At 39.4% G+C, this 25,010-nt stretch overlaps 2 protein-coding genes across 6 annotated transcripts in view; one reads left to right on the forward strand and one right to left on the reverse strand.

Annotated features, from left to right (window-relative positions):
* Nucleotides 1-953: 953 nt before the first annotated feature.
* On the reverse strand, nucleotides 954-22,586 carry ACP1 (acid phosphatase 1). Of its 4 annotated transcripts, none has more exons than XM_037393064.1 (6): nucleotides 22,430-22,586; nucleotides 11,530-11,603; nucleotides 11,136-11,249; nucleotides 6,635-6,696; nucleotides 4,275-4,380; nucleotides 954-3,377 (listed from the first exon to the last, which is right to left on the reverse strand). In XM_037393064.1, the coding sequence occupies exons 1-6, from the start codon at nucleotides 22,569-22,571 to the stop codon at nucleotides 3,300-3,302; spliced, it is 576 nt and encodes a 191-aa protein (XP_037248961.1). In that variant the 5' UTR covers nucleotides 22,572-22,586; the 3' UTR covers nucleotides 954-3,299. The 4 variants fall into 4 exon arrangements, with proteins under 4 accessions (XP_037248961.1, XP_037248960.1, XP_037248963.1 ...); XM_037393063.1 differs by lacking the exon at nucleotides 11,136-11,249 and adding an exon at nucleotides 11,305-11,418; XM_037393066.1 differs by lacking the exon at nucleotides 22,430-22,586 and adding an exon at nucleotides 21,940-22,053.
* SH3YL1 (SH3 and SYLF domain containing 1) overlaps nucleotides 22,188-25,010 on the forward strand; it is a 50,265-nt gene continuing 47,442 nt past the window's right edge. The window contains exon 1 of one of the 2 annotated variants that reach the window (XM_037393062.1): nucleotides 22,188-22,338. In XM_037393062.1, the coding sequence (XP_037248959.1) occupies nucleotide 22,338 (1 nt within the window). In that variant the 5' untranslated portion in view covers nucleotides 22,188-22,337. The remainder of the gene's footprint in view (nucleotides 22,339-25,010) is intronic. The other variant, XM_037393061.1, reaches the window with a different exon arrangement.

Here is a 25,010-nt window from a genome sequence, read left to right on the forward strand (position 1 = left end):
CATTCTAGTATCATAAAATTTTTAAGGAGTCAGTGAACACTTACTCAAGAAGCCTTGATATGCATTTCCCTTTCTTCCTTAAATCAGATGTTGAAACTACTTGTAATAAAACGGCTCAAACCAGAAGAAAATTTTTACGTGTGATCTGTAGATGAACCTCAGGTACTTTTATCTTAATACTGCCATTAGCTTCCATTCTATAATCAATTCAGACCACAATATAAAACCAAAACACACCCCTCCCCACCCTGAGAAATAGCTAGGAGCTGGGATTCTTGATATTCACACTTAAGAACCTTCAGCATCTAGCTCTTCAGAAGAAAAAAAGAAAAAAAAATGGCAGAAGTACAAAACTCCATCCTAGAATATGGCTGTATTTAGTAAGGGCAAAGTAAATGTTTTTATTTGCTTTCAGTGACCACTAAATGCTAAAGTTTCATTTCTCAATGGAAGCAATACATGCAGACCAAAAACCTGGTAGTTAAAGGAATCTACTGCTACAGGATTCACTTAGCTGCTTCTCTGCAGTGAACATGTGGGTGGAACTCTATGCTCTGTGCTTGCACTGACTGAAATCAGATCACAGCATGTTATTTAACATGAGAGTTTGAATTAGTATAAAATCCTTCTTTCTATAGTAGGACACCTGAAATCTTGTTAAATAAAAACTTCACAGAAAATTTCCTAGTAAAAAGAAAACAGCAATTTATCTAATGATTTAATAAATGAATATAAATAAGTTAATCCCATGGAAGTTTTCTCTAGGTTTAGCAGAAGTCAGCATGCTTTGACAGAAGATACAGCTATACTGTAGCAGATTGGTTTTATTTAGTTTTAAGTATAACCATACTACCTAAACTAAAATAAGCCATGGTGGGGGACAGAGAGAAGGACTCCTCAGTTCTGTATTATTTCATTCAACGTTACATTTTTCACGAGTGGCATTTTAAATCTGCAAGAGCGTAGTCATCGATACGATACATGATTTGTACATTAATCCTACGTTCACTGTTTCTCTTAGAACCCAAATAATGGTACTATGCAACTGTCCTTCCCGAAGACAATTCTTGTTCTGTATTCTTGTATTCTACAAATGCTTCTAAAATACCATGGTGCTCTCCTTCCCCTCCTCCAAAAGAAACCCACTAAGGATAAAAATCAATCAATTGGCTTTTTCTTCCTAGTGGAGCTAGTGAATTATTTAGCCAATAGATTACTTGCTGAAAAACACCTCAAGGCTGAAACTTAAAATCTGCACTGAATTTAACACAAATAGTTTTGACTTAGTATCACTTTACAGGAAGATTCCTAAGCCTAGTGAAGGTAAACAACCATACCCTTTCATGTCCTTCCTGTTAACCCAACAGCTCAAAGATGAAAGACCTTTAAATCTTAACTTTAACATGTAAGAAACTATAGGTTCAGTTCTTAGTCAGCCACGAATGGGAAAGCACAAACCACCATGTTCTTAATTTTCTGAGTTACTCTGCTTTCACTGGAATATTTTAAATGGTCATTCTGGCAGAGAATAACATTAAATTACACCTAAATAGTTCCTTTCTGAGGTTAGTGCATAAAACCACATTTAAGGTGGTTTGAACCTAACTGCCCATCATTTTCCCTTACTTATTTTGTCAAATCATTCATAAAGACTCCTGAGTCAGTGCTTGATCTGACCTAAAATATTATTACTCTTTGTCCCTGAAGTGAATCAGCTGTTAACTTGCAAGTTTCTAGCTTGTTCTTTAAAAGTCAAAACTACTGGTAATGCAATAATGCACAAAGATATTTGTTTCATCTATCAATTGCCTTTTTATAAGCAGGTTCTTAAGTTTTATGTCTGATTGAAATTTTAGCACAAAACAAACCTCACTAACACAAACACAGCTGTTCTACAGCAAGAGTCCCACAGGGAACTTCATCCCCATTGTGCAGGCTGCAGCACACACAAAGTGACACCAGGATTCCTCCCTCCCCAGGAGTAACAAGGCCCTCTATTGAAATGCATCCCTCTCCCAGAAAGGAGAGCCCGTGACAAATACAGAGGCTACTCTACTAGTTTGGAAGGCAGACAGGAGCAAAACCAAGGCTAAGTAAATAGGAAAGCAAGTTTTACAGATCATATGGTAATGCTAGTTCATACCAATGCTGGTATTATTCAAAATAGGAAGATTATTATGGTATCAGTTACGTTACTGACCTTGGTACATTTATGTTTCTAAGGCAGAAATGAAAGGTGGTGTTCAGACAAACGGGTGTGGACTTTTACAAAGTATTCAATATTTGTCCAAGAGCAGAGCTTTCTACTTCCCGGCTGCCTGTTAACTTTGTATTACACTACCAGTGGACTGTCTTCAGGTTGAACTACAGTGTCAGAAAACACTTTTGACAGGCTATCCATTCTCCTGAGTAGATTTGAAAATATTGTCTGACACCCACATAGGGACTGGGATTATAGCAAATTTCTCATTGATTATACTGCATGGATTTGAGTATTTTACTACTATGAGATACAAAATGTATGTTTCATGTTCAGGCTTTGACAGTGACCTGTTTTGTCCTCAAATAAATGCTATGTTAGATTGACTACAGGACCAAAGGAAGACTAGCCAGAAAAGGCCTATTAAGAGCAATCACTATTTCTGAACTAAGTTCATCTCAATTAGTGTAAAAATGTACTAGAACAAAAAATATTTCTTCTTTGAATAAATGAGCATTTAAACTAATTAAAAAAAAAAACATTTCCACACAATCCCGATGACACACAGAGAGGTTTTGCTTGCTTAAGCATTGAAATAGTGCTAACAGCAATGTCCGTCTGGGGGCAGGCAGTTCTTTCAGTCTAGCAGGCTTAATATCAAACAGCTTCAATCCAAAGGCTGTCTCATGATACTAGCATGACACACCTAAGTTATCATACATGAACTATTAACTCAGAGACTCCCACTGAAAGTTCATTTAAATTAACTCATTAAGGGCACAATGAAAAGACCTCAGTTTAAAGAAACAAGACATTACTTTTGCAGTGCTTGTGAGAAAACACTGGAAGTGTTTACAGATAAATTTATTCTGAATTATATACTTTTATTACTATGTTGATGTGTGACAAAATGGTTGATCACCTAATTCAATTAAAACTCTTCTATATTTTTAATTAGATGACACCTAAAATATAAAATTAAACTGAAAATTTTTTGAACACTGAGGCATAATTTTACAATTTAAATACATCAATGAAATAAACCTTACATATTTCAGGAGAAGCTAGTATTTTCTTTTAGAAATAAGATGATGAAACATTAATGAGACTTCTCCAAAAATGCTTTACAGCATCTAACACACTGCTCGTAAACAGTTTCAAAGTCCTTTTCATTCCCCTAGAAAAGAACAGAGGAAAGAGAAAGTAAGAATAGCAATACTGGCTCAAACAAAAAAATTTTACAAACTAGTTTCCCACTGTCAGTAATGGGCAGTAACACGTTAGGGAACAGTAAGAAAAGCATAAATACTTGGGGATAGCTTTTGCGTATTTCTCCCTAATTTGAACTACCTGCAGCTAGGAATTTCCACAGACAAACACTGTGACTTTGTACTCAACAGTCCCGGGTGAACTTTCCTTCACACTTTTCTTCCATTCACTCTTTGAGCCCTTATAAGCCTTTTCTTTTTTTCTTTTACATTCACAGTAACCTGTCATGTTGCATCTCATGGTTTAATGAAGCACGGTGTGGACAAAAAAACCAACTAGAACTCTTGTTTTGAACATGGTTCCTACTAATGCCATTTGATATTCTCTACTTCTTGGATAATGAACAGCAATTCCTTATTCACATTTTCCCCATGATACCAAGATTTTATAGAATCCTACTGCATCTTCATCCACTTACCTTTCTTAAACTGAATAATCTTAATCTAACTGATTGCTCTTGGCTGGTATTGTTCAACTTTAACCATTTCTGTCCATGCCTTTGTCTCCATCTTTCCTGATTACATCTCTCCTCTTCACAAGGAGGCTGACCAACTAGGGCTTCACCCAATATTGAACATATAGGTGGAATGCATAATTTAAAGTCAAATAATTGTTATAAGCATAAAGACATGTTTTCCTTTCCTATCCCAATAATTTATATTAAGTTGTTTTAAAAAACATGTTTACACTTGGCTTTGTATAACATCAGATTATATGTCACATGTCAACTATGGGATCTGGAAAGATTATATACTATACATACACAATTTTTAATCAAGCCACCCAAAGAATTTCTTATACATACATAGTACGGATCTTCAATGATAAGTTGTTTCTGTGGATCATAAGTTCCAAGTAATTCAATTTTGGCCTTGCAGTCTTTAACTTGGTTGCTTTTCCTTTTCAGATCTCTGAAAAAGAGAAAATAACGTTTTCCCATTAATTTTTCTTCAGATCTTTTGTGGCATCAGCATGAGATGCTCATGATTCTTTCTAGAGAAGACAGGAAAATAATGTGCCTCTGGACTCAATCCGTTCTGTGAATGGTCTATGCTGCTCCTTGTTTTCATTTGTTTCTTGTGTGTTGTTTTTTATTTTTAATTAAGTATGTAGGACATGTACATAAACTTAATTCAGAGCATACATAACAAGCAGTCAGGTACTTGACCTATGACTTAACAGAATTCTGTAACAGTAAGTTCATCAACTTCTTCCTCAAATCAATCATTAGTACTTTCAATATCCACGTGTAGCTTGTATTGAACAAAAATAACAGAAATTATCTAGAAGCACAAGAAAGCTTCTGCCATCTGTTCAAAACCAGTGTTTTAATTTGTTATGTTGAAATTTCTCTCAGTAATACCTCTAACTCACGTGAAGTCATACTGCATTCAGTTAACAGAAAACGGTAAATCGGTGAGCAAGACCTTCTTTGACATACTGTAACATTCCACCAGTTGTCATATCCTCTTTCTTGTACATTGCCTCCCGTTGATAAAACATACTAGTTGTGAGATGGTATTTTCTCCATCTACTTACAAATGGCCATCCATTATCCCAAACGCAGTTAAAATGTACCTCTCATCATCTTCAGATTAAAAGCAGCTCAGTACTGTGATTTTCACAATGCTGGACAGAACTTATTAAATTCTTTTTCAGTATTACACATCTGTATACCAAATCATCATTTTACTTACCCAGCATTAAAAAAGGCAAAGAAAACTCTGTAAATACTTAGTCACAAGCATAATCAGTTTTAAGAAATTAAATTCCAATTATTGTCTGATTAAAAAATTAACTTCAGCAGTGAGACCACAATACCATTTTTCCTTTAAGAAAAACCAGGACTCCTCTATCAGCTACGAAGTTATTGCTTGAATTTACAGATTTTCAATAAATTCTCCACCCTTTCATTGTTAAAGAAATGCGTAACTATTTCCTTCAAGGCTTTTGGCATACCACTGAATGTACAGGAGAGGGCCAGGTGGCTCTGGTACTAGGGTAACGCAATGCCCCAAATCCTCCTTTTCTGATACGACAGGCACCCCATCAACACCTGGAATCAGCTTGTCCTCCTAGGGCTATGAGGGAACTAGCCAGGGAAAATAGTTGAACTGGGTGCAAGTTTAAGGTGGAACTTAAGTGTAGCGGTAGTACTATCCCTATTACAGTTGTGGCATTTCTTCTGCTCTCCAGTTTATATCATATAAACTGTTAATACAGAAATTTCTGTTTAAGAAATCAAGTGAAAATAGAAGTAAAACTAGCCATGTCTTTGCCTCACACACTGCAATCAAGCCAAGTGTTATATAGCCTTCATTCATACATGCTGTGTAAGAGAGGTCATTCAACACATTCTAGAAAGTTCAACAAAATGATACTTACTTCAGTTAAGTGGTGATGCTTCTAAAATTTTTAAATTCTATAATAAAAATTATGTTACTCATAGGGTTTTATTTGGGTTGTGTTTTGTTGTTGGTAGTGGTGGTTTTTTGTCTGTTTTTTAAAAATAACTCTACAAGTAATAGTCCTTACAAGAATTATGACACCTGTAGTTTATTAAAGCTCAGCTGCTTAATCCCAATTGTAAATATGTATGTAATTAGGTAGAATTTTTCTAATGATATCTAAATTCTCACACTAGGCAGCTACTTCACCAAATCCTTCTAAAGCATCAAAAGAAGCACTTAATTAGATCATGGCTAACAGCAACGAACAGTATTTCCTCCAGCCAGCAACTTTACTTATTTCAGAGCTCACTATTTCTATTAAAAAAGGAAAAAAAACCCACACCATATTTAATCCCTTCCAAGTTTCCACAGTGTCTTTTAGATCCTATGCAATTAGGAAAACAGATCTCTGATGAAAACAGTATGTCCTCATTCTTAACTATACAGGCATCTGCTGCGCAAAGTATACTAAATTTCCACGTCCTTAATCCCCGAGTGGCATGTATCATGTAAATAAACCATTGAGTTCTAGCTCATTAAACTTGTCAGAAGTAAAGAATACATCTATTAGAATCTCATATATACAGACATATTAAAAAAACCCAAAACAACAAAACCCACTCCAAGACAAGCTAAGACATTTGTCTTCAAGGTGACTCATGACACATCACTACAAGTAATCCATAGGAATTTGTTCAGTTTCTTCATACATTACCTTAGATTGCTCTCATCCATACAAAGTATATAATCAAAGGTCTGGAAATCGTCTTTAGTAATCTAGAAATAAAAATACGTGCTTTAGCCTACAAACTGTGTTTGATTTATAAAAACAGGAAAAGAAGTATTTTCAGATTTTGCATTTTTTACTTACTGAGACACAGGTGGAAAGAATAAAACTGTGTACCTTCATCAACTTTTACAATAACTTAAGGCACTTTAAATATACTCTGCCATGATTATTTATCCATTTCTGCAAGCTTTCCAGAAAAAAAAAAGTCAGCTATACTTTTTTATTAAAAAACACCTTATGCGTCAACTTAGAACATTGTTACAAGTGGTATTTCTAATGCTTTATAATTACTAAAACTAAAGCTCATTGCCAGATGTGGAAATCATGCAATAAAAATACAGACAAATTATTTTCTTCATAGGAAAACAAAAATATAGGTAACCTGCAATCAGTTGCAATTCTTCCAATCTGGAAATTTGTCACTACACAGAAAAAGATACCAAGTGAAATTCAAAGCTGAAGTATGATGTATGAGTTACAATCTCTTAAAAAAAAAAATAATGCATTCACAGTATTTTAGGCCATATAAGTTCACAGAATTTATTGTATGATGTGAAAAAATCTGTCATCTATTGTACATCTTCCTATCACCATACCATCTGTTCTTTTTCTTTCCTGTAGCTTACTGACTCCTAAACATGAATATTAACTAAATTCAGAGATCTGAATTCAGAGTCAGGTAGGCATACATTGCAGATAAACCACTAACTTATGTACTAATGTTATCTGCATTGGAATAAGGATGGCTGCAGATTTTTACAAGTATAATTCTATCCTAGTTTACATTTAAGCCTTAGCTTAGGGTAAAATCTTCCCAGACCACGGCCACAATATACTAGTATATCTGAAAAAGTGTCCATAATGAGGATAATAAAATCTATAATGAGTTCACATTAAGACTGCATTTCACATATAGTCCTATGTGTAGCACCATAACCAAGAAACTTGGAGTCTGCTCAGTACAGGTTTCTCTGGCAGGCGTCTGAGAAGGATGGGCTAGAGAAGCGAGTAAGCAAGTGAACAAACAAAAAGGCAAAACACATTATCCCATAAGTCAGTTTCAACATGTAAAAATAATCTATATATTAAAAAAAAGGTTTAGATGGCAAAACACCCACTTATTTTATGTGCAAACAGCAAATAGATACTGATTAAGCTCCCATAACAGGAAGTTAGAAAAGGCATACAGAAATTATCACTAGATTAAAGCCGTAAATGAAATATTCCATACAAGGAGGATCGAAGGGGTGAGGTGTGGGAGGGGAGCATTGGAAAAGAAATGGTTAATGGTGGAAACTAATGCAGACTTGTTTATTTGCACTATAAAAATATTTGCTGTATTCGTGCAGTGCCTTTGACCTATGAAAATATTTTTGCAGTGGAAATAGTTCTGTTTTCCTGGCAACTCTAAGCAATACCTCTACAAACTTCTGATTGCTCTACACAGCTGAACACTGGCCCCTATGAAAATACCTGGGCATAGATTTCTCCGCAGTACAGATATGTAAGAATAAAATAAAAAACAGTGAAAAGAGAAAACACACCTCCCATCCTTCCCACACTCTCAGTATACTTTGAAGTTAGTATCTTACGAAGCAGCAGTAACACAGTGGCAAATGCATCCCTAAAAAAAATATTACTGGTTAGCTTTTGCTCTTAAGCCCTACAGTCATATCAGCCACAAAAAGCTTAATTGAACAAACCCCACTGAACCAAAGATACTCCTCAAAACTACGAAAATTAGTATTTTGGGGGAATAAATTGCAGACATAAAAATTTATGTACATTTTGAGAATGGTAGTGAAGGAGCTCAAGTAGTTCACTTTGGATGGCACTACACAAACAACAATAACTTAACACTAAAAAAATGCATATAACCATTACTAAAGACTATCAATGTAGAAACACATCATCATTCCAATTTATTTGTTAAACATTTCCCTCTGTTTACAGAAGGGAAATCTGCTTTTCTTTGTCTAAAAACCAAAGAGAAGCAGTAGTCCTCAAACACTGTTTTACAACAGGACACATTTAATACAAACTTCCTCTAATCTCAATTTCATATTTAAGGCAAGTGCACGGTATGAGTCATACAAAAATCAATTTCGGGCTCAGCGTGAACAAAAGTGAAACTGGTTAGTATCTATCTGGTTTGTGCACAAAGACTTAAGAGCTTAGAGATTTTCAATGGGTGCATAAATATACAAAAACCTACCATCAACTAAAATGTTAACAAATTTTTATTTTATATATAAATATATGCATTTATTTTTATACTTCACTGTTCACTTAAAATTCACCTAAATGATCACTGTATACAATGGTAGGATGTAACCAATTTAACATTCTCCGTTACATAAATTATTCTTGTAGCATTTATGTCAGTTTTGAATAAAAATTACTCAATGCATTATTATTGTTAATTACACACAAAATTACATGAAAGAAAGTGCCTTTCACTGGGTAGGTAACTGTTTTCCACAGGAGTGAAGAGGGTAATTGCATGAGTTACTCATCTTATGACAGTATTTCGAAGGCAACAGAAGATAAATCCCTCCTATTTCTAGAGCTTCTGTATTAAATCTTTCTTAATCTGTTCTAAAACAAGTCACCCACAAAATTCTACTGTTGAGTTTGTTTCCAATAATGAAACAAATGCACTTCCACTTGTAATAACCTGACCACTGTAAAAAGTCCTGTCCAACACTGCTGAGTCCCTCTCTTTCCAGAAGTACTACAAGACCATATCAGGTCCACAGTTTAATCAGCAGAGACCATTTGACAAAAGCTGAAAGAAAATATTTGAGTTACATAGATAACATCAGTGCAAAATGAACAGCTTCCTGCAGTTCAGGGATTTGAAATTTTTCTTTATATAAAATATATATGTATAAAATATATAGAAGAAACTGCTTGTACTGGGATGCTTTAGACAAATTTTCATCCTGTTAATCTTTCCTTTTATTGTCTCATTCTTGTTAATTTCCTCTCCCTGTATATGTAACATTTTAGGCTCTCGTGCTTTAAAATTCCCTTCATTTGTCAGAACGTATAAGCAAATGTCTTCATTACAGTGTTTTCATTCCCCCTCTGCCAAAGCAGGATATATGGATTTGTTTCAAGGCAGAAAATCAGTTTGTTTGGGATGTTTCGCTCTAGTTTAACTGCTCATAAACCACTCTAGTAATACCCAAGAACAGTTCTCAAGTTTCCAAGGCTCATCTTTTACGAACACAAATATGTTACACTTCTGTGACTGAAACACTGACTAAATAGTTTCAATGCCATTTAGCTTGTATAATGATAAATAATGCTGTTTGTAAGCATTGGTATATACTAAATCCAGAACTTGCAACAGGAAAAGAACACAACAGGCTTCTAATAATGATTCTAATACTAAAACATTGAAAATCTGAAACAATGTTGTGCTCAATCCTGTTTGTCTTATATAATGGAGATTAGCATCAGGAGAATTCAGCAGAGGGCAACTGACTAACTGAGGGAATTTATTTTAAAAACTTAAAAACCTAAACATGTAGTCTTTGAAAGTGAAGAAAGTAAACATGACCTCAGTAAGTTCTAGCAAAATTCTGAAGGGAACAGAAATGTAAGACAATAACAAGACTACCTGATCTCTTTGTCAGTATAAGAACTAGTGGCATAAATGCAAGCTAAGTAAAGGTCAAGCCCTAAAGGACTATCTTATATCCAGAGAATAGTTAACTGAAGGAAGTTATGTGCATTTAGTCGAGTGTCTGAATGATTTAGATGCAGATGCATTTATTTCCAGTCTCTCTAAAATGCAGCATGGAAATACAGGTTCTTTTGTTAATGAAAAAACTGAGAGGAGTTTTGGTAGAATTTAGAGGATTTCACTAAGTGACAAACCTGGCTTTGAATTAAAAATGCTTCAAGAGTTCATTTTCCTCTGAAGTTACCACCAAGCATGCTACTAATCTTGGGTTTGAGTGCCTTCATACTAATTCAACACACTAAATGTTTTTAAAATATCTTCATGCGATAGCAGAAGCTTTTTGTGATGGGTGAACAAGTATTCTACTTTTTTGGTCCTGCTAAATAAAAATATAATCCCTTCCTGAAAGAAGCATCACAGATTACTAGAGTACATCCATTTTTAAGAAGTATTACAAAAATGTTTCAGAAAAATACCCAAAATACTAAACATTTGAATGCAGGATTTTCCTATAATGCAGAAACTGCTCCAACGCTTCCTGGTTATAATTCCAGTGAAGCTTAAGAAACTCTAACCTCAACTAGAAAAGTTAGACCACTTTGGAGTATTCTGAAAAACTGTATTATTATTTGATGCTTAACCATGCATTAGTCAAATAACTTCTGTGACTGTAATGGTTAGGACTAGACAAAGCATGGGTATGAATAAGAAAGAAAATATACTCTCTTCTACCTGCCGTGCTTTATGTGCTGTCTCAATGCCATGATTTCTTAGACAGCTTAAAGCCCTTGCATCTGGGGAGCGCCCCACGTTCCAGTCTGAAACAGCAGCACTGTCTGTCATCCACTGTAACAACAAAACAAATACACACACATATTTAAAGAAAATTAAAGTACAGTACCTGCCTGGCAATATGATTCATGGTAATGCCATGCTTCTTCATGCAAGTCTGTCCTCGATAGTCTGGAGGGCTTCCTATTTCATAGGCAGATGTCGCTGCACTGTCTATCCTCCACTACAGAAAAACAAATTTGTATTTTTATATTTTCTTTCTCATTGCTTACATTTCTACTAACTGGCTAGGAGACAGTTATTTCTTAGGCAGGAACAGATATAAATAACTTACCTTATTTTCAACTTTTTCATCAGTTACAAGTTTTCTAAAAACTGCTTCAGCTATTGGAGAGCGACAAATATTTCCTACAGAAACAAGAGATTTGAGAGCAATTTCAGACAATGAAAAACAACAACAAAAAAATTAATTTTGTGGATTTGTCAGCACAGATCAAAGATTTTTATTTACTTAGGTTGAATGCCAATTGTTTATGTTATTATAACCCAAAACATTCTGCAAGGGTGGAAACCCAGTTCTGCACCTGGGTTGGAGCAATCTCCAGTATCAATACAGACTGCAGGACAGAGGGACTGAGAGAAGCCCTGCAGAGAACTAGGTGATACTGGCGGGTGAAAAATTGGATATGAGCCAGCAATGTGCACTTGAAGTCCAGAAAGCCAACTGTATCCTGGGCTGCATCAAAAGATGCATGGCCAGCGGGTCAAGGGAGGTGATTCTACCCCTCTACTCCCCTCTGGTGAGACCCACCTGGAGTACTGCATCCAGCTCTGGAGTCCCCAGCACAAGAACACAGGGACCTCTTGGAGCAAGTCCAGAGGAAAGCCACAAAAATGGTGAGAGGGCTGGAGCACCTCTGAGTGAGAAATGGGGCTGTACAGCCTGGAGAAGATAAGGACTGGAGAGATCTTATTGCAGCCTTTCTATATATAAAGGGGGCTGTAATGACAGGACAAGGGGCAACAATTTTAAACTGAAAGAAGGTAGATTTATATCGGACATAAGAAAGGAATTTTTTTTACCATCAGGGTGGTGAAACACTGGAACAGGTTGCCCTGAGAAGCTGTGGATGCCCCACCATTGGAACTGTTTGAGGTCAAGCTGGATAGGGCTTTGAGCAACCTGACCTAGTGGAAAGTATCCCTGCTCATAGCAGCGGGGCTGGACTAGATGATCTTGGAAGGTCTCTTCCCATCCAAACCATTCTATTATATTATCCATCAGTCTCTTGAAATGCCTATCATTATATGGAAAGATATAACTTATTAAAATAAACAGAAGGAATATTGTGTAAGCACATTGCTCTTTTCTCCTTCCACAAAGAATTCACGGGCACAGAGGACCAGACAAAATTACTGAATTTAAACAGCAGCAAATTATCTTCAAATCTTCCTATACACTGACAAATTTCAACTAATGCTTTACCAAAGAACCACGAGTATTTGCCCGAAGTACTTACATTACTACCTACCTGTTAACAAAAACTTTTGGACAATTCCAAAACACAGCCACCACCACTGTGGAACCAACGTAGTGAAATGGCTGAACAACCTGTAGCAGAAATGCTCCTGATCGCTGAAATGAAGTTACTACAGGTCAAACTGAACCCTCATCAAGAGCAGCTTCCACATACAAATTCCAAACCCCTAAAAAATAAATCAATTACACAAGCTCTAAAAACACCTCAGGAAAATAAATCTTCCAGGATTTTTTTTTTGTCCAAAATATGTAGAGTTAGCAATAAAACGTAACTGACAGCAAAACTGAAGTGCTGTCCATCAGCCAACAAACAGCTAAGGTACTTAATTATATAAATATGTAATCAACCTTCACTTCCAATGGCCTCCACTTGCACTAGCCACTTGATCTGACCTTAATTTCAATAAGAACCTATTTCAACAATTAAACAGTGCTCCAATAAAAAGTACAAATTATGGATCTACAGCATTTTTGCTCCACTGTGAAGCTGTAACTAAGTTAACCATCTAAGACAGACCTCTCAAACATTTATGAAAAAAATACGTATTTTTTGAAAAAGGATGAAATGTCTCAATAACAATAAAAAGTCTATTCCGCTATTACTTTAACTCTACCTTTTCATCCTTCAGAAATTCTGAGTAACTAGATAGGTATTCATAATATATGATATGTCACCCAGATGCACAATACATCATGCAAACAAATCTTCGCTTCCCACCAAAGAGAATATATGACTTTGCTCATCTCTGACTTCTGAGCAGGTAAGTATAAAATATCACAAGTGGCAACACTAATTTCTATACTTTTAAATAAATCATTCTTCTACTACTGATTAAATTCTTTCCAAATCTCAAACAGTAAAAAAATGAAACGCCCATGAACAAAGCTTAATTTCCAGCAGCCAAAAGAAATTTTCCCATCAGGCACCTGGCCTCATTTTCATGCCTATATTTTCAAACAAAATATCAAGGTAGATACTTCACTGCTGAAGAGAAAGAAGCTACTATTACCCAGGCATTTAGTAACTTGTTGTCAGGCATGCCAACTATACAAAAAAACCAAGCGGGAAGCGAACCACTGAAGTAATACAAATTTGCTGTGAAAGTTTTAGAGAGTATCGAATCACTTCATGGTCAAAAGGAAATGGCTGAGAAACTGATTTTGCTGAAACATTAAGTGAATTCTGATGGCAGCGGATCGTCTTCAAGGAAAAAGCATACTATTTCCTTCGTTTGAACTAGCTTATTTCAAGCAAAGAAACTAAATCAGTCTTGGAAGAAAAACAAAGCAGGAAAAAGCTGCGTTTATTTATAAAGAAAGAGAGAAAACAGGTTAGTACTTACTAATTATAAAAGAATATGGTAATAAATTAAAAACTTTACTTCTTCAATTGAGTAAGTTAAGAATTAAACAATATAATTTTATTAGGAAACAGAGGGAGCATGGTAACATACAGCATAAGACAGAAAAGAATCTTCATGATCAATAAGCCTGATCCTTCGATACTGCAGGCATATACAGCATCACTTCTTACAAACACATCAAGCTCTCTTTAAAAAGCATCATCTATTTAAAAACGTTATTCCAGATATTCATTTCCTGTGGTAGTCTGAATCCTTCCAATTCCCACTTAATATTTATTCTTGGAAGTCTATGCTCATCTGATCATGGTTAACATCACTCTATCTTAAAACCTTTCCTTCAACAGATACAGATCCTTGTCAACCATAGCTGTGCTAAACTAAACCAAACCAAGCTCTCATCTCCTCATGAAGTTCACTGACCCTTATCTAATCACTACAGTTAGGCCAACTCTGCACTTGTTCTGATCTGAATTTATGTTTCTTTAATACCAACAAATAAAACCACAGACCACATTGCAGGAAAAAAAATTTACCTATTTGTTTTACAAAAGAAAAAAGGTCTGAAACATTTACTTAGCTCTTTTGAAAATAACCTGAGGTACCTTCTATAATCACATTTAAAATCCTTCATAAGTATCAAATGTGTGACCATAATCCCCTATTCCTAGTTGTCCATTCCCTCTCTTTCTCTTTTGCTTCAAACAGGTGACCTTTAAGTCTTCTGTTTCCATTACACCAGCTATTGAGGCCATCCACTTCCTGTACAGTATTTTTCCTCTGTATGAATGATCCCACACAACTGTGCATGAACACTAAGTTTCATTAATACAGTCAAAATTTCAGTAATAAACAATAATTAATACTGCGGTCCTACTAACTCACTCCCCCAATTTCCAAATGGTACTTTTAAAATAAACCCTTCATGGCTTTTTCTATTTAACCTTCTGCTTTACCTAGGCTGAATGACTTGTTCCAAATTTTCACTCTTCTGTAACCTGCTCACGACTTAAATGCCATGAATATCATCTTCGATAGTATCATATCAAATATCATCATGCATGACACCATGACCACTGACTGATAAAATATATTAACTACCACTTCTAGCAATAACTAGAAAGTGAAGTTATATTATTTTTGGAACACACACATAACCTAGTTTGTGACTTAAAATTTAACGTCTTCCATGATGACACATTCCAGATATTACCGGAGGTATTAACACTATTATGGAACTGCAATCACCATTCAAATCTATTCTTGGGGACTATGGACAGAATCCCAGAAATGACTTAACAGAAGCTCTTTTCTCTGCAGTATTATCTGCATCCTAACCAAATCCGTTTACCCACGCCACTCCTTGTGACTGTTATCATTCACCTCATCATTAATGCAAAGCCCCATCTTCTCTCACCGACACATGCAAACTTCAACCCTTATTTCCAGTCAACATCCCTTTCCCACTATAATTTCAATCTATTTCATATCCAGTTTTACATCCCACATTTGTCTTTCCAGGCTTTGCTGAAGTTCCTCACAGATGCACAGTATTTCCTAAGCTATGGATTGACAGCCATACTTGTGGAACGAAGGGGGGAAATCTCAGAAAGAGAGTCATGGAGATACTACCTTCCTCCTTTGACTTGAATCATATTTACCTTAAATGTTATCTATACCTTATCTTTGCTGCCTATCATCCTCTGATGTTCCTTTCTCCTTTGTTGTATTTCTGTGACTGATCTGATCACACTCTTTTTGTACAGAAGATAACAGTATTTAAGTTCTCTGAATCTCCATCTTCTCCCTTCATTTTTCTAATTTCAAACTCCCTAAGTTGTACTGACATTTTCAATCACAGAAAACTGGTACCCAGACAGAGCCTGTCCATTGAAAGAAATCCTACAAACATTTCCAAACATGATGATTCAAGGATAAGAAACTTAAATTTCAATCTCAGAATCAGTACTGCAACCATTTGTTGATCACTTTTACAGTCATGCTTTCTCACTCATTTTTCTAGGAACAAGGACTTCACTGACAGCCTTCCAAGCCAATGCTTAATTTTTTGAGTTCTTACTCCAGTCTCTGCATTAATTTTGACCCATCTCCATACAGAAATGGAAGCGTTGCTTCTACTGACAGGAAAGACAACTTGAATCCATTTCATGCTCAGGTCTATAGCTCATCTTTAGGTACTATTGATCTAATCCTCTATTCTCTCAGTCGGGTTTGTATCTTCATTGTTCCTTATTCAGCACTTCCCCAAATGCAAACATGTTTTCCTCTTCTTCCCTTGTTTTTCTGTCTGCTGTTTGTAACAGATGTTGCACTAGCTTTCATCCTATCACATTTAAAAATCTGCTTTTAACTCTACTTATCTTTCTATGCGTGGTCAGTTCATCTGAGTAACTGTAATAAAACCTCCCAGTATCATTTACACCATCATCAGGTCATCTTAAGTGTTTAAAACTTACTATTCTATTCCATACTGTATGCAAATTTCTGTCTGAACTTCATTGTAAGTCCTAGTTCTTAGTTAATTCTATCTTGTCACACTCAGCATTCAATTAGCTTTGTAAGAAACTATTCAAGGCTCTAAATTTACTCCAGATTCCCTGGCTCTTCCATTCACAATCAATTTCACTGAATACTTACACTCTTTATCTGAAACACTTAAGCATATAGCTACCTAAAAGAAATCATCCAACTTCCATACATCCTCCCCACTATCAATATACAGTGGGATTTCTCTCTTGAGTATTAGGGTGTGTTTGTGTGTGCATATATATATATACATAAATCTAAGCAGAACTCAATTTTAGCTCAAGGTATCTAAATACGGATGTCTACAGGAGCACTAGGTTTCAAAGTTCCTAGCCAATCAAGGCTTAGTCGATGTGATCAATGTCAATAACTATATGACTTGCCAAGATTCATGGTAGTCAAATCATCAGCTAATTAGCTGAATGTTCACATTTTAAAAATCTTGCCTTGCAGCAAGGTTAATTATATCGAGTTACCAACTACTGGAACGTTACGCTTTTCTGAGAGCAACCGAAAGGTTCCCCAACAAAAATAAAAGTTTTCAACACATAAGCACCTACTCACAATAATCAGATTGTTAACATTTTTTATACATCTTAAAAGTATTTTCCAATTCCAAGATTGCTTTTACAACCATGCTTTCAATCCTCTAGTACTTCTGCATCATTCTGAAACACAGATTAAGTAAGGTATTATATTCTTACCAATATCTTCCCAATTCTGTGCAGAAGAAAGGAATTTTCCTTACATTTATCTAACACTGTCTTCTTTATCCAAAAAATGGCATTACTTCTTTCTGTCAGCTTGCTAAGAACCCTCATTATAGCAGCTGTTTTCCATGACTTCTTCAATGTCTTATCCAACCTACTGCTTTCCCATTCTGCAGCTATAAACAGCATTTTATCCCACAAAATCTTTTATTTGACAATATATAAACACATATAATGGAATGTGACAAGTGAACTAGGAAACTCAAATCTCTCTGTAACTGCAACCTAATATCCTCACACAAAATGAATTGCCATTTTAGAATGCAGTCTAGATCTCTGAAGGCAATACTCCTACTCAGTGGTTCACAATGAGCATCAGTTTTCTGAGGACCCAGCCAAAACCATTTTGCTCACTGTTCACCCATCTCACAACTGTTCCTCCAAAGGAGATCTGTAAGCCAGTGCCTGGTCTAAGATGCCTATCAGCTTGTTATGTTATAGGGAACAAGTCATCAGAGAGGAAAAGGCTGACTTATGTAACTCAGCATCATATTAAGCTCATTCTGGAGCTCAACCATTAATTAGATGAGCTACATTAAGTGTAAAAAGAGCAAACTGCATTTTGGTTCACCTCCAGTTTTAATTATTTCTTTGCCTTAAAAGAAAAAAAAAACCCTTTCCCAGTGCCTTTTCATATACTGTAATTACATATGTTGCTGGGTTTATTTATTTCTCAGTGATGAGGAACCCTTATCATTAACACAGTTATGCACATTAACTAGATTGTATTTTGCTGTGTAATGAATACCTGCTTATCCTATTACAAAGAAAACAGTCACTAGATACTTCAGTAATAAATTTCTTTCAAAATAATGCAGAAAGAAGATGTACTTTTTCATGAAGGCTGGTACTTTTGGGGATCAGCTCTCACTGAATGTGCCAAACTTCAGAATTAATGTGTTTCGACAACCAGCACAGAGTACTACAGATAAATGCAGTTCAAGAAATCTGTTTACTACTCTTTTTAGCAATAACCATAGGTATTTCTAATAAAATTCAGGAAGGAAAAAAATTCTATTAAAGCAAAAGTATCACTCTTCATGACTAGCAAAAAAAAAATAAAAATTAGGCAAACTTAAAGCAGGGAGAAGAAACAAGTTGCTTTCAAAGCCTAACAGAAAAGAGTACATATTTGTATGGAAAAAGAAGTGCTTGTCATGTTAATTAGGTTCTATGTCACATGCCACATACCATTATGGTTATCTTTTTTATAACCCAGTAAGACAGAAGAGGAAATTTAAAAGGTAATTAACAACATTAACGCAACCACTTCCCTGGGTAGCCTATTCCAACGCTCGATAACCCTTTCAGCAAGAAATTTCTCCTAATACCCAATCTAAACCTCCCCTGGCACAGCTTGAGGCTGTTTACTCATGTCCTGTCGCTTGTTTCTTAGGAGAAGAGACTGACACTCATCTCACTACCACCTCCTTTCAGGTAGTTGTAGTGATAAGGTCTCCCCTGAGCCTCCTTTTCTCCAGACTAAACAACCCCAGTTCCCTCAGCCACTCCTCATCAGACTTGTGCTCCAGACCCTTCAGCAGCTTTGCTGCCCTTCTCTGGGCACATTCCAGCACATCAATGTCCTGTAGTGAGCGGCCCAAACCCAAACACAGTACTCGAGACCCAGTATTACCAGTGCCAAGTACAGGGGGACAATCACTTCCCTAGTCCTGCTGGCCACACTATTTCAGACACTAGCCAGGATGCTATTAGCCTTCTTGGCCACCTGGGCACACTGCTGGCTCATGTTCACCCAGCTGATGACCAGCACCCCCAAGTCCTTTCCTGCTGCACAGCTTTCCAGCCATTCTTCCCCAAGCCAGTAGCATTACACGGGGTTGTTGTGACCCATGTGCAGGACCTGGCACTCCTCCTTGTTGACCCTTGTACAGTTGGCCTTGGCCCATGATTCAGCCTGCCCAGATCCCTCAGCAGAGCCTTCCTACCCTCAAGCACTCCTCCCACAACTCGGCGTCATCTGCAAACTTACTGAGGGTGCACTGAATTCCCTTGTCCAAATCAATGATGAAGACAGAACTGACCCCAATACTGAGAGCCCTGGGGAACACCACTTGTGATGAGCCGCCAGCTGGATGTTACACCATTCACCACCACTCTTTCAGCTCAGCCATCCAGCCAGTTTTCTACCCAGCAATCGGTACACCCATGCAAGCCACAAGCATTCAGTTTCTCCAGGAAAATGATGTGGGAAATGGTGTCAAAGGCTTTACCAAAGCCTAGGCACACAACATCGACAGCCCTTCCCTCATCCACTAAGCGGGTCACCTTGCCACACAAGATCAGGTCAGTCAAGCAGGACCTGCCTTTCATAAACCCATGCTGGCTGGGCCTCTTCACCCGACTGTCCTGTACATGCCACATGATGGCACTCAAGATGATCTGCTCCATAACCCTCCCTGTCATGGAGGTCAGGCTAACAGGCCCATAGTGCCCTGGATCCTCCTTCCAGCAATTCTTCAAAATGAGCATCACATTTGCTAACCTCCAGTCTTCTGGGACCTCCCCAGTATAGCCAAGACTGCTGATAAATGACTGGAAGTGGCTTGGTGAGCAGTTCTGGCAGCTCCCTCAGTAGTCCTGGGTGGATCCCATCCAGACCCATAGAATTGTGTGTGTCTAAGTAGTGTAGCAGGTCGCTGACCATTTCCACTTGGATTATGGGGGCTTCATTCTGCTCCCTGACCCCAGCTTACAGCTTAGGGGGCTAAGTAACCGGAGAACAACTGGTCTTACTATTAAGAGACTGAGGTAAAGAAAACATTAAGTACCTCAGGCTTTTTCTCATCCTTTGTCACTGTTTCCCCCCACATCCACTAAAGGATGGAGATTCTCCTTAGTCCTTCTGTTGCTAACATATTTATAGAAACATATTTATCATCTTTTACAGCAATAGTCAGATTAAGTTGGCCCTTCTAATTTTCTCCCTGTAAAACCTCACATCCTTGCAGTCCTCCAGAGTTGCCTGCCACTTCTTCTGAAGGTCATAAATTCTCTCTTTTCCCAATGAGTTCCAGCCAAAGCTCTCTATTCAGCCAAGCCGGTCATCTTCCCTTCCGACTCATCTTTTGGCACATGGAGATGGCGATTACTACGGCCTTTAGAGCACCGTGTTTGGAAAGAAGGATGCATATGAATTAGTATTTTTATACAAAAATGTTTGTCTAGGCCCCTGGCTCCCAAACATACAGCAACTGATAATCCCTTAATAACGAATGTTTTCCATTAATTATTATTAGGGGCTAATTTTACTCCAGGGTAAACATCTGAACATATTTCAAAAAACTATACTCTTGTTTTGCTATTCAATTAATCTGCATTTCTCCTATTACAACAGGAAAGCAAACAGCAAAAACCCCCTGTATTTACTAATGGTTTTGTAACAAACCTGGAAAAATGCCAAGGATTCACAGGGATCAACTCTCAGCACATAGGTAAGATTACAAGGGCTAGGAAGCAGATGATGTTTAAAGCCCAGATCAGAGCAAAAAGCCATCTAACTTATCTCCAAAAAGGAGCAAAAGCAGATGTGTAGAGAAACCATATACAAAATGGGGCATGGCACTGTAATCCATCTAGTCAGGTTAGCAATTTGTTCATTGTGAAGGTGGAGAAGATCATCTTGCTTATCCGTAATCAATTGTCTTAAACTTCAGGAAAACATCCAAACCCTTTCTGATCCCATTTACACTTCTGTTGTCTGACTTCTCATGACACGAGATACACAATACAGCGAGTATCTTTCGAAAACAAAATTAAGTTTTTCCTACTTTTTCATTTGGGTGACCCTCCAAAAATAAGTCTTAATTCTTTTTACTCCTTTCATGAAGACCATAATTACATAGATCAAAATCACCTCCACCCTCCAACAAGATCTTTTTCTTACTTAAAGTCCTAACGTGTTTTCCCTCTACCTACAGTAACTGCTCCATTACCGTAAGCCATCCCTGTCACCGTTTCTCTCCCTTCTGAGGGTCGGGTGCTCACAGCTGCGAACCGCGTCCAGGCGGTACCGCTGCAGGCACGCAGGGTCGGGGCGGTTGCGGGCGGGATCTCCGCTCCCTCCCTGCCGCCTCACAAGCTAAGCACCGAGCAGCCCGTTCCCAACAGCAGTTCCCAACCACCAGGCAGTGCCGCTCTTCAGCAGCTGGGTTTCATTCACAGCTCACGTCGGCTGATGCGCATTTAGGTGCCGCTCTTCCCCACCCGTAACTTTCGCGTTTACCAATACTGGATTTCGCGTCTTAATTCGCACTGGTTACTCCGACCGATCACAAAGACAAACGGGAAGAAGAAGGATGCAGCTCTCTACCTCCCTCCTCACACACTGCTCCGGCCCGCCCGCCGCACCGGGCTGGGCCTACCCGCAGCCCCGCCGGGCCCCACCGCTGCCCCGCGGAGGCCCTGGCCTCGCCACGCTCCCTGCACCCCCGCCCGGCGCCCCTGACCGAAGCGCGGCGGGAGGAGGGCAGGAGCAGGCCCGCCTCTCCCCTCGCCCCGCTCACCCAGGCACACGAAGAGCACCGACTTCGCCTCCCCCGCCGCCATCTTCGCTCACGGCCGGGCAGCCACCCAGGGAAGGGGCCTTCCCGGCTGTCGCACCGCCTGCGCCTCGCTTTACGGCACCGGCCGTTACAGCCGGCTACGTTTTTTGCCTGATTTGAGGAAAAAAAAGGGGCGAACTGTGGCACTCTGCCAAGCACAAGCGTGTGCGCTCCGGGGCCGGGCCGGGCCGGGCCGGGGCCACTCGTGGGGGCGGGGGCGGCCCGCAGGCAGGCGCGGTTGGCAGCCGCCGCGGCCCCGCCCGCCTCACCTGCGGCAGGTGCGCGCCGCGGCACGGCCCAGTGCGGCGGCGGCGGGTGGTGGAAGCGCAGCGCAGCGGGGGTGCCCCGGCCCGGGCAGGAGTGAGTATCCTCGCGGGGGGCAGGTGGGCTCCTCAACGGGGGAACCGCGGCGAAGGGCTCCCGCCCTCCTCGGCTGCCGCCGGGGCTTTACCCGCTGAGGCGGTTGCCCGCTCCGTCCCGCCCGCCGCCGCCGTCTCATCGTTGGCCACCCGGGCGGCCGGCCGCCTGTCCCGCGAGCCCCCGGGCGGGCATGGCGGGGGGGACCCCGCCGCGGCAGCCCCCGGGGCGGGCATGGCGGGGGGACCCCGCCGCGGCAGCCCCCGGGGCGGGCATGGCGGGGGGGACCCCGCCGCGGCAGCCCCCGGGCGGGCATGGCGGGGGGGACCCCGCCGCGGCAGCCCCCGGGCGGGCATGGCGGGGGGGACCCCGCCGCGGCAGCCTCCGGGCGGGCGCAGGGCGGAGCGAGGCCGGCCGGCCCCTTCCGCGCCGCTGGCGTTGCCGCCTCCGGGGCTCCGGCGCCCCGAGCCGGGCGGGTTCTCCCCGCAGTTAAGCAGACGCGGTCCCCTACTGCGAGCAGCGCTTGGTGTCCCAGCTAATGCCGCCTCTTGTCCGGTGCTGGGCATGTGCCGCGTCCTGCGTGCAGAAACCTAAGAAGCGTCGAGTACGTTGTTGGCCTCAGCAGGCTGCTGGCGAAGCTGAGCACACGCACTCGTCGCTTGCGTTTCCAGGCTGTTGATTTTTGGGGGGGTTGGGGTTTTTTTTGAATTTTTTTTTTGGGGGGGGGTGGGTGTGGGGTTGGTTGGTTTGTTTGCTTATTTGTTGTATCTGGCTTCAGCTGTTGGGCCATTCTGCGCCTGGCTGGGTTCCTGGGGCTGGCGGGGCTGGGCCTGGCAGGATTCCTTTGCTGCTCCCAAGACTGGTTTGCCTGGTTTTTCAGTTAAGATGCAGCGCTTTGGACGTTAAATAAAAACATCACATACTAAATTTTGTGTCAAATCTGTTAACTTTCAAATGAAAGTGATGGCTAACTAACTGTTAAAACCCCAAAACAGTATATAACATATTTTCTGTGGAATTGAACAAATAGCACATTTCATGTGACTATATATGCTGGCATGCATACATCGCTTTTTGCATACTTCGCCATTATTTTTTTTTGTAAGCGCAGTTGTGCAACTGCATTTTTTAAATATTTATTTTACTTTGCAGTGGAAATAATCTGTAAACAGAAACCTTGATTCGTTATGCAGAGTACCCCATACGCACTGCAGCACCCTGCTATGGCGCAGGTCAGCTTGTGGGTGCCAGGAGCGTCAAGGGGGGTGTCAGAAGGGTGCCATGGCATCAGATGTTGCCTCGGTGGAGGAGAGAATGGCAAGATGGGTTGCTTGTAAAATTCTCGCATGTAGCTCTGCCACATTGTATAACCTGAGCAGTGCTGAGTGCCTTTATTCCTGCTTTCTATCAAGTGGAGCACCTTGAGGTGTCAATATAGGAAGCAAATTTACCACCACCTTTCCGTGTATTTGTGTGTCAGGGGAAAGCATGGCTGTGCATAGAAGTGAGTGCTTTGAAAGACTGTTCTAGAGTTCATATGAAAAATGGTATTTGTATGTATGTATGTTACGTGTAGGTATGTGCCAAGCTTTAACTTTGACTCAAAGTATTTCATTTTTCTGTGTCGTGTGCAGGATTATCTTAAGCATTGTTCTGCATTCTCAGCCCTCAGTAATGGAAGAGTCAGTGTACCTTCTTCAGTTAACATCAATTTCATACCTTTGAAATGAACTTTAACAGAATTCACTGTTTGTGTTGTATCATAGTTTCTCACTACTAAAAATTACTATTTCTCATGTGCTAAGCTGTCTATATTATGGTGGTTTTTTTAAAAATATCCATTACATTGTTGTAAAAGAGCCTGTAATGTGAGGCTGCTAAGATACACTGGGTGACCCTGTGGGAGAGAAATTTTATTGTGAACAAGACAGTCAAAGAGTTTAGATAGAACTAGGGCTCTTCAAACTCTTGACTAATAAATGCCAAGCACTTAGACTTCTCTTTTTTTAATGCTTATTCCTTTTAGTTTGAACAAATGTTTCCTGTGTGAATAATTGTAGAAATTAATTCATTTGGGGAATTAGTAACTACTTTGAATGCACATAGGGAAGTGGGACATCTATGAAATGATGAAATAAGAGGGTCTGAATGATAGTGACAGTCTTACTGATAAAGTTTTAAATATTTATTCTGCAGGAAGTAGCTGGAATGTTTTAAGGTACCCACATATTTTTCACATAGTTATTATTGTAGTGCACGTTGGAGTTGTAGTCTAACATTTTTGTTCTCTCTGTGCTTCTGTCCCTGGTGAGAACATGAACAAGATGGCTTTTAGGGTTTTATAAAAAACACAGCTTTGTTTTAGTTAAAGCTTTCTTGTACAAAAGTTAATGTACTTGTTTACCTGTTTGGATTGTCTTGAAGTGTATTCTTTGTGATTAAAATAGAGTTAGAGAGCGAAAGCTGGGATTCCCTTTGGGATTTTCCCCTTACCCCCCTGTCTAAATTTCACATACCATACCAGCTCTTGTAGTAACATGAGGAGAAATAGGCAGAACTGAATTCCTAACTCTGACTTAGCTTCGGTCATGCTACTTGCCTTGCTTGGTGGGCAGCACCCAGACCCTTTGGTACCAATGTTTGCACATCAAACATACTACAAGTGCATATGAAAG

The sequence above is a fragment of the Falco rusticolus genome, chromosome 6 (assembly GCF_015220075.1).
Source record: "Falco rusticolus isolate bFalRus1 chromosome 6, bFalRus1.pri, whole genome shotgun sequence".
Taxonomy (NCBI): Eukaryota; Metazoa; Chordata; class Aves; order Falconiformes; family Falconidae; genus Falco; species Falco rusticolus.

Coding starts and splice junctions, on each gene's coding strand:
- ACP1 (XM_037393064.1), bottom strand. CDS start 22,571: ATGCCCGCCCCGGGGGCTGCCGCGGCGGGGTCCCCCCCGCCATGCCCG. Junction 11,604..22,429: donor GCGGGCAACCGCCTCAGCGG/GTAAAGCCCCGG, acceptor TTGTTTCTGTAG/GAAATATTTGTCGCTCTCCA. Junction 4,381..6,634: donor ATGGATGAGAGCAATCTAAG/GTAATGTATGAA, acceptor TCTCTTTTTCAG/AGATCTGAAAAGGAAAAGCA.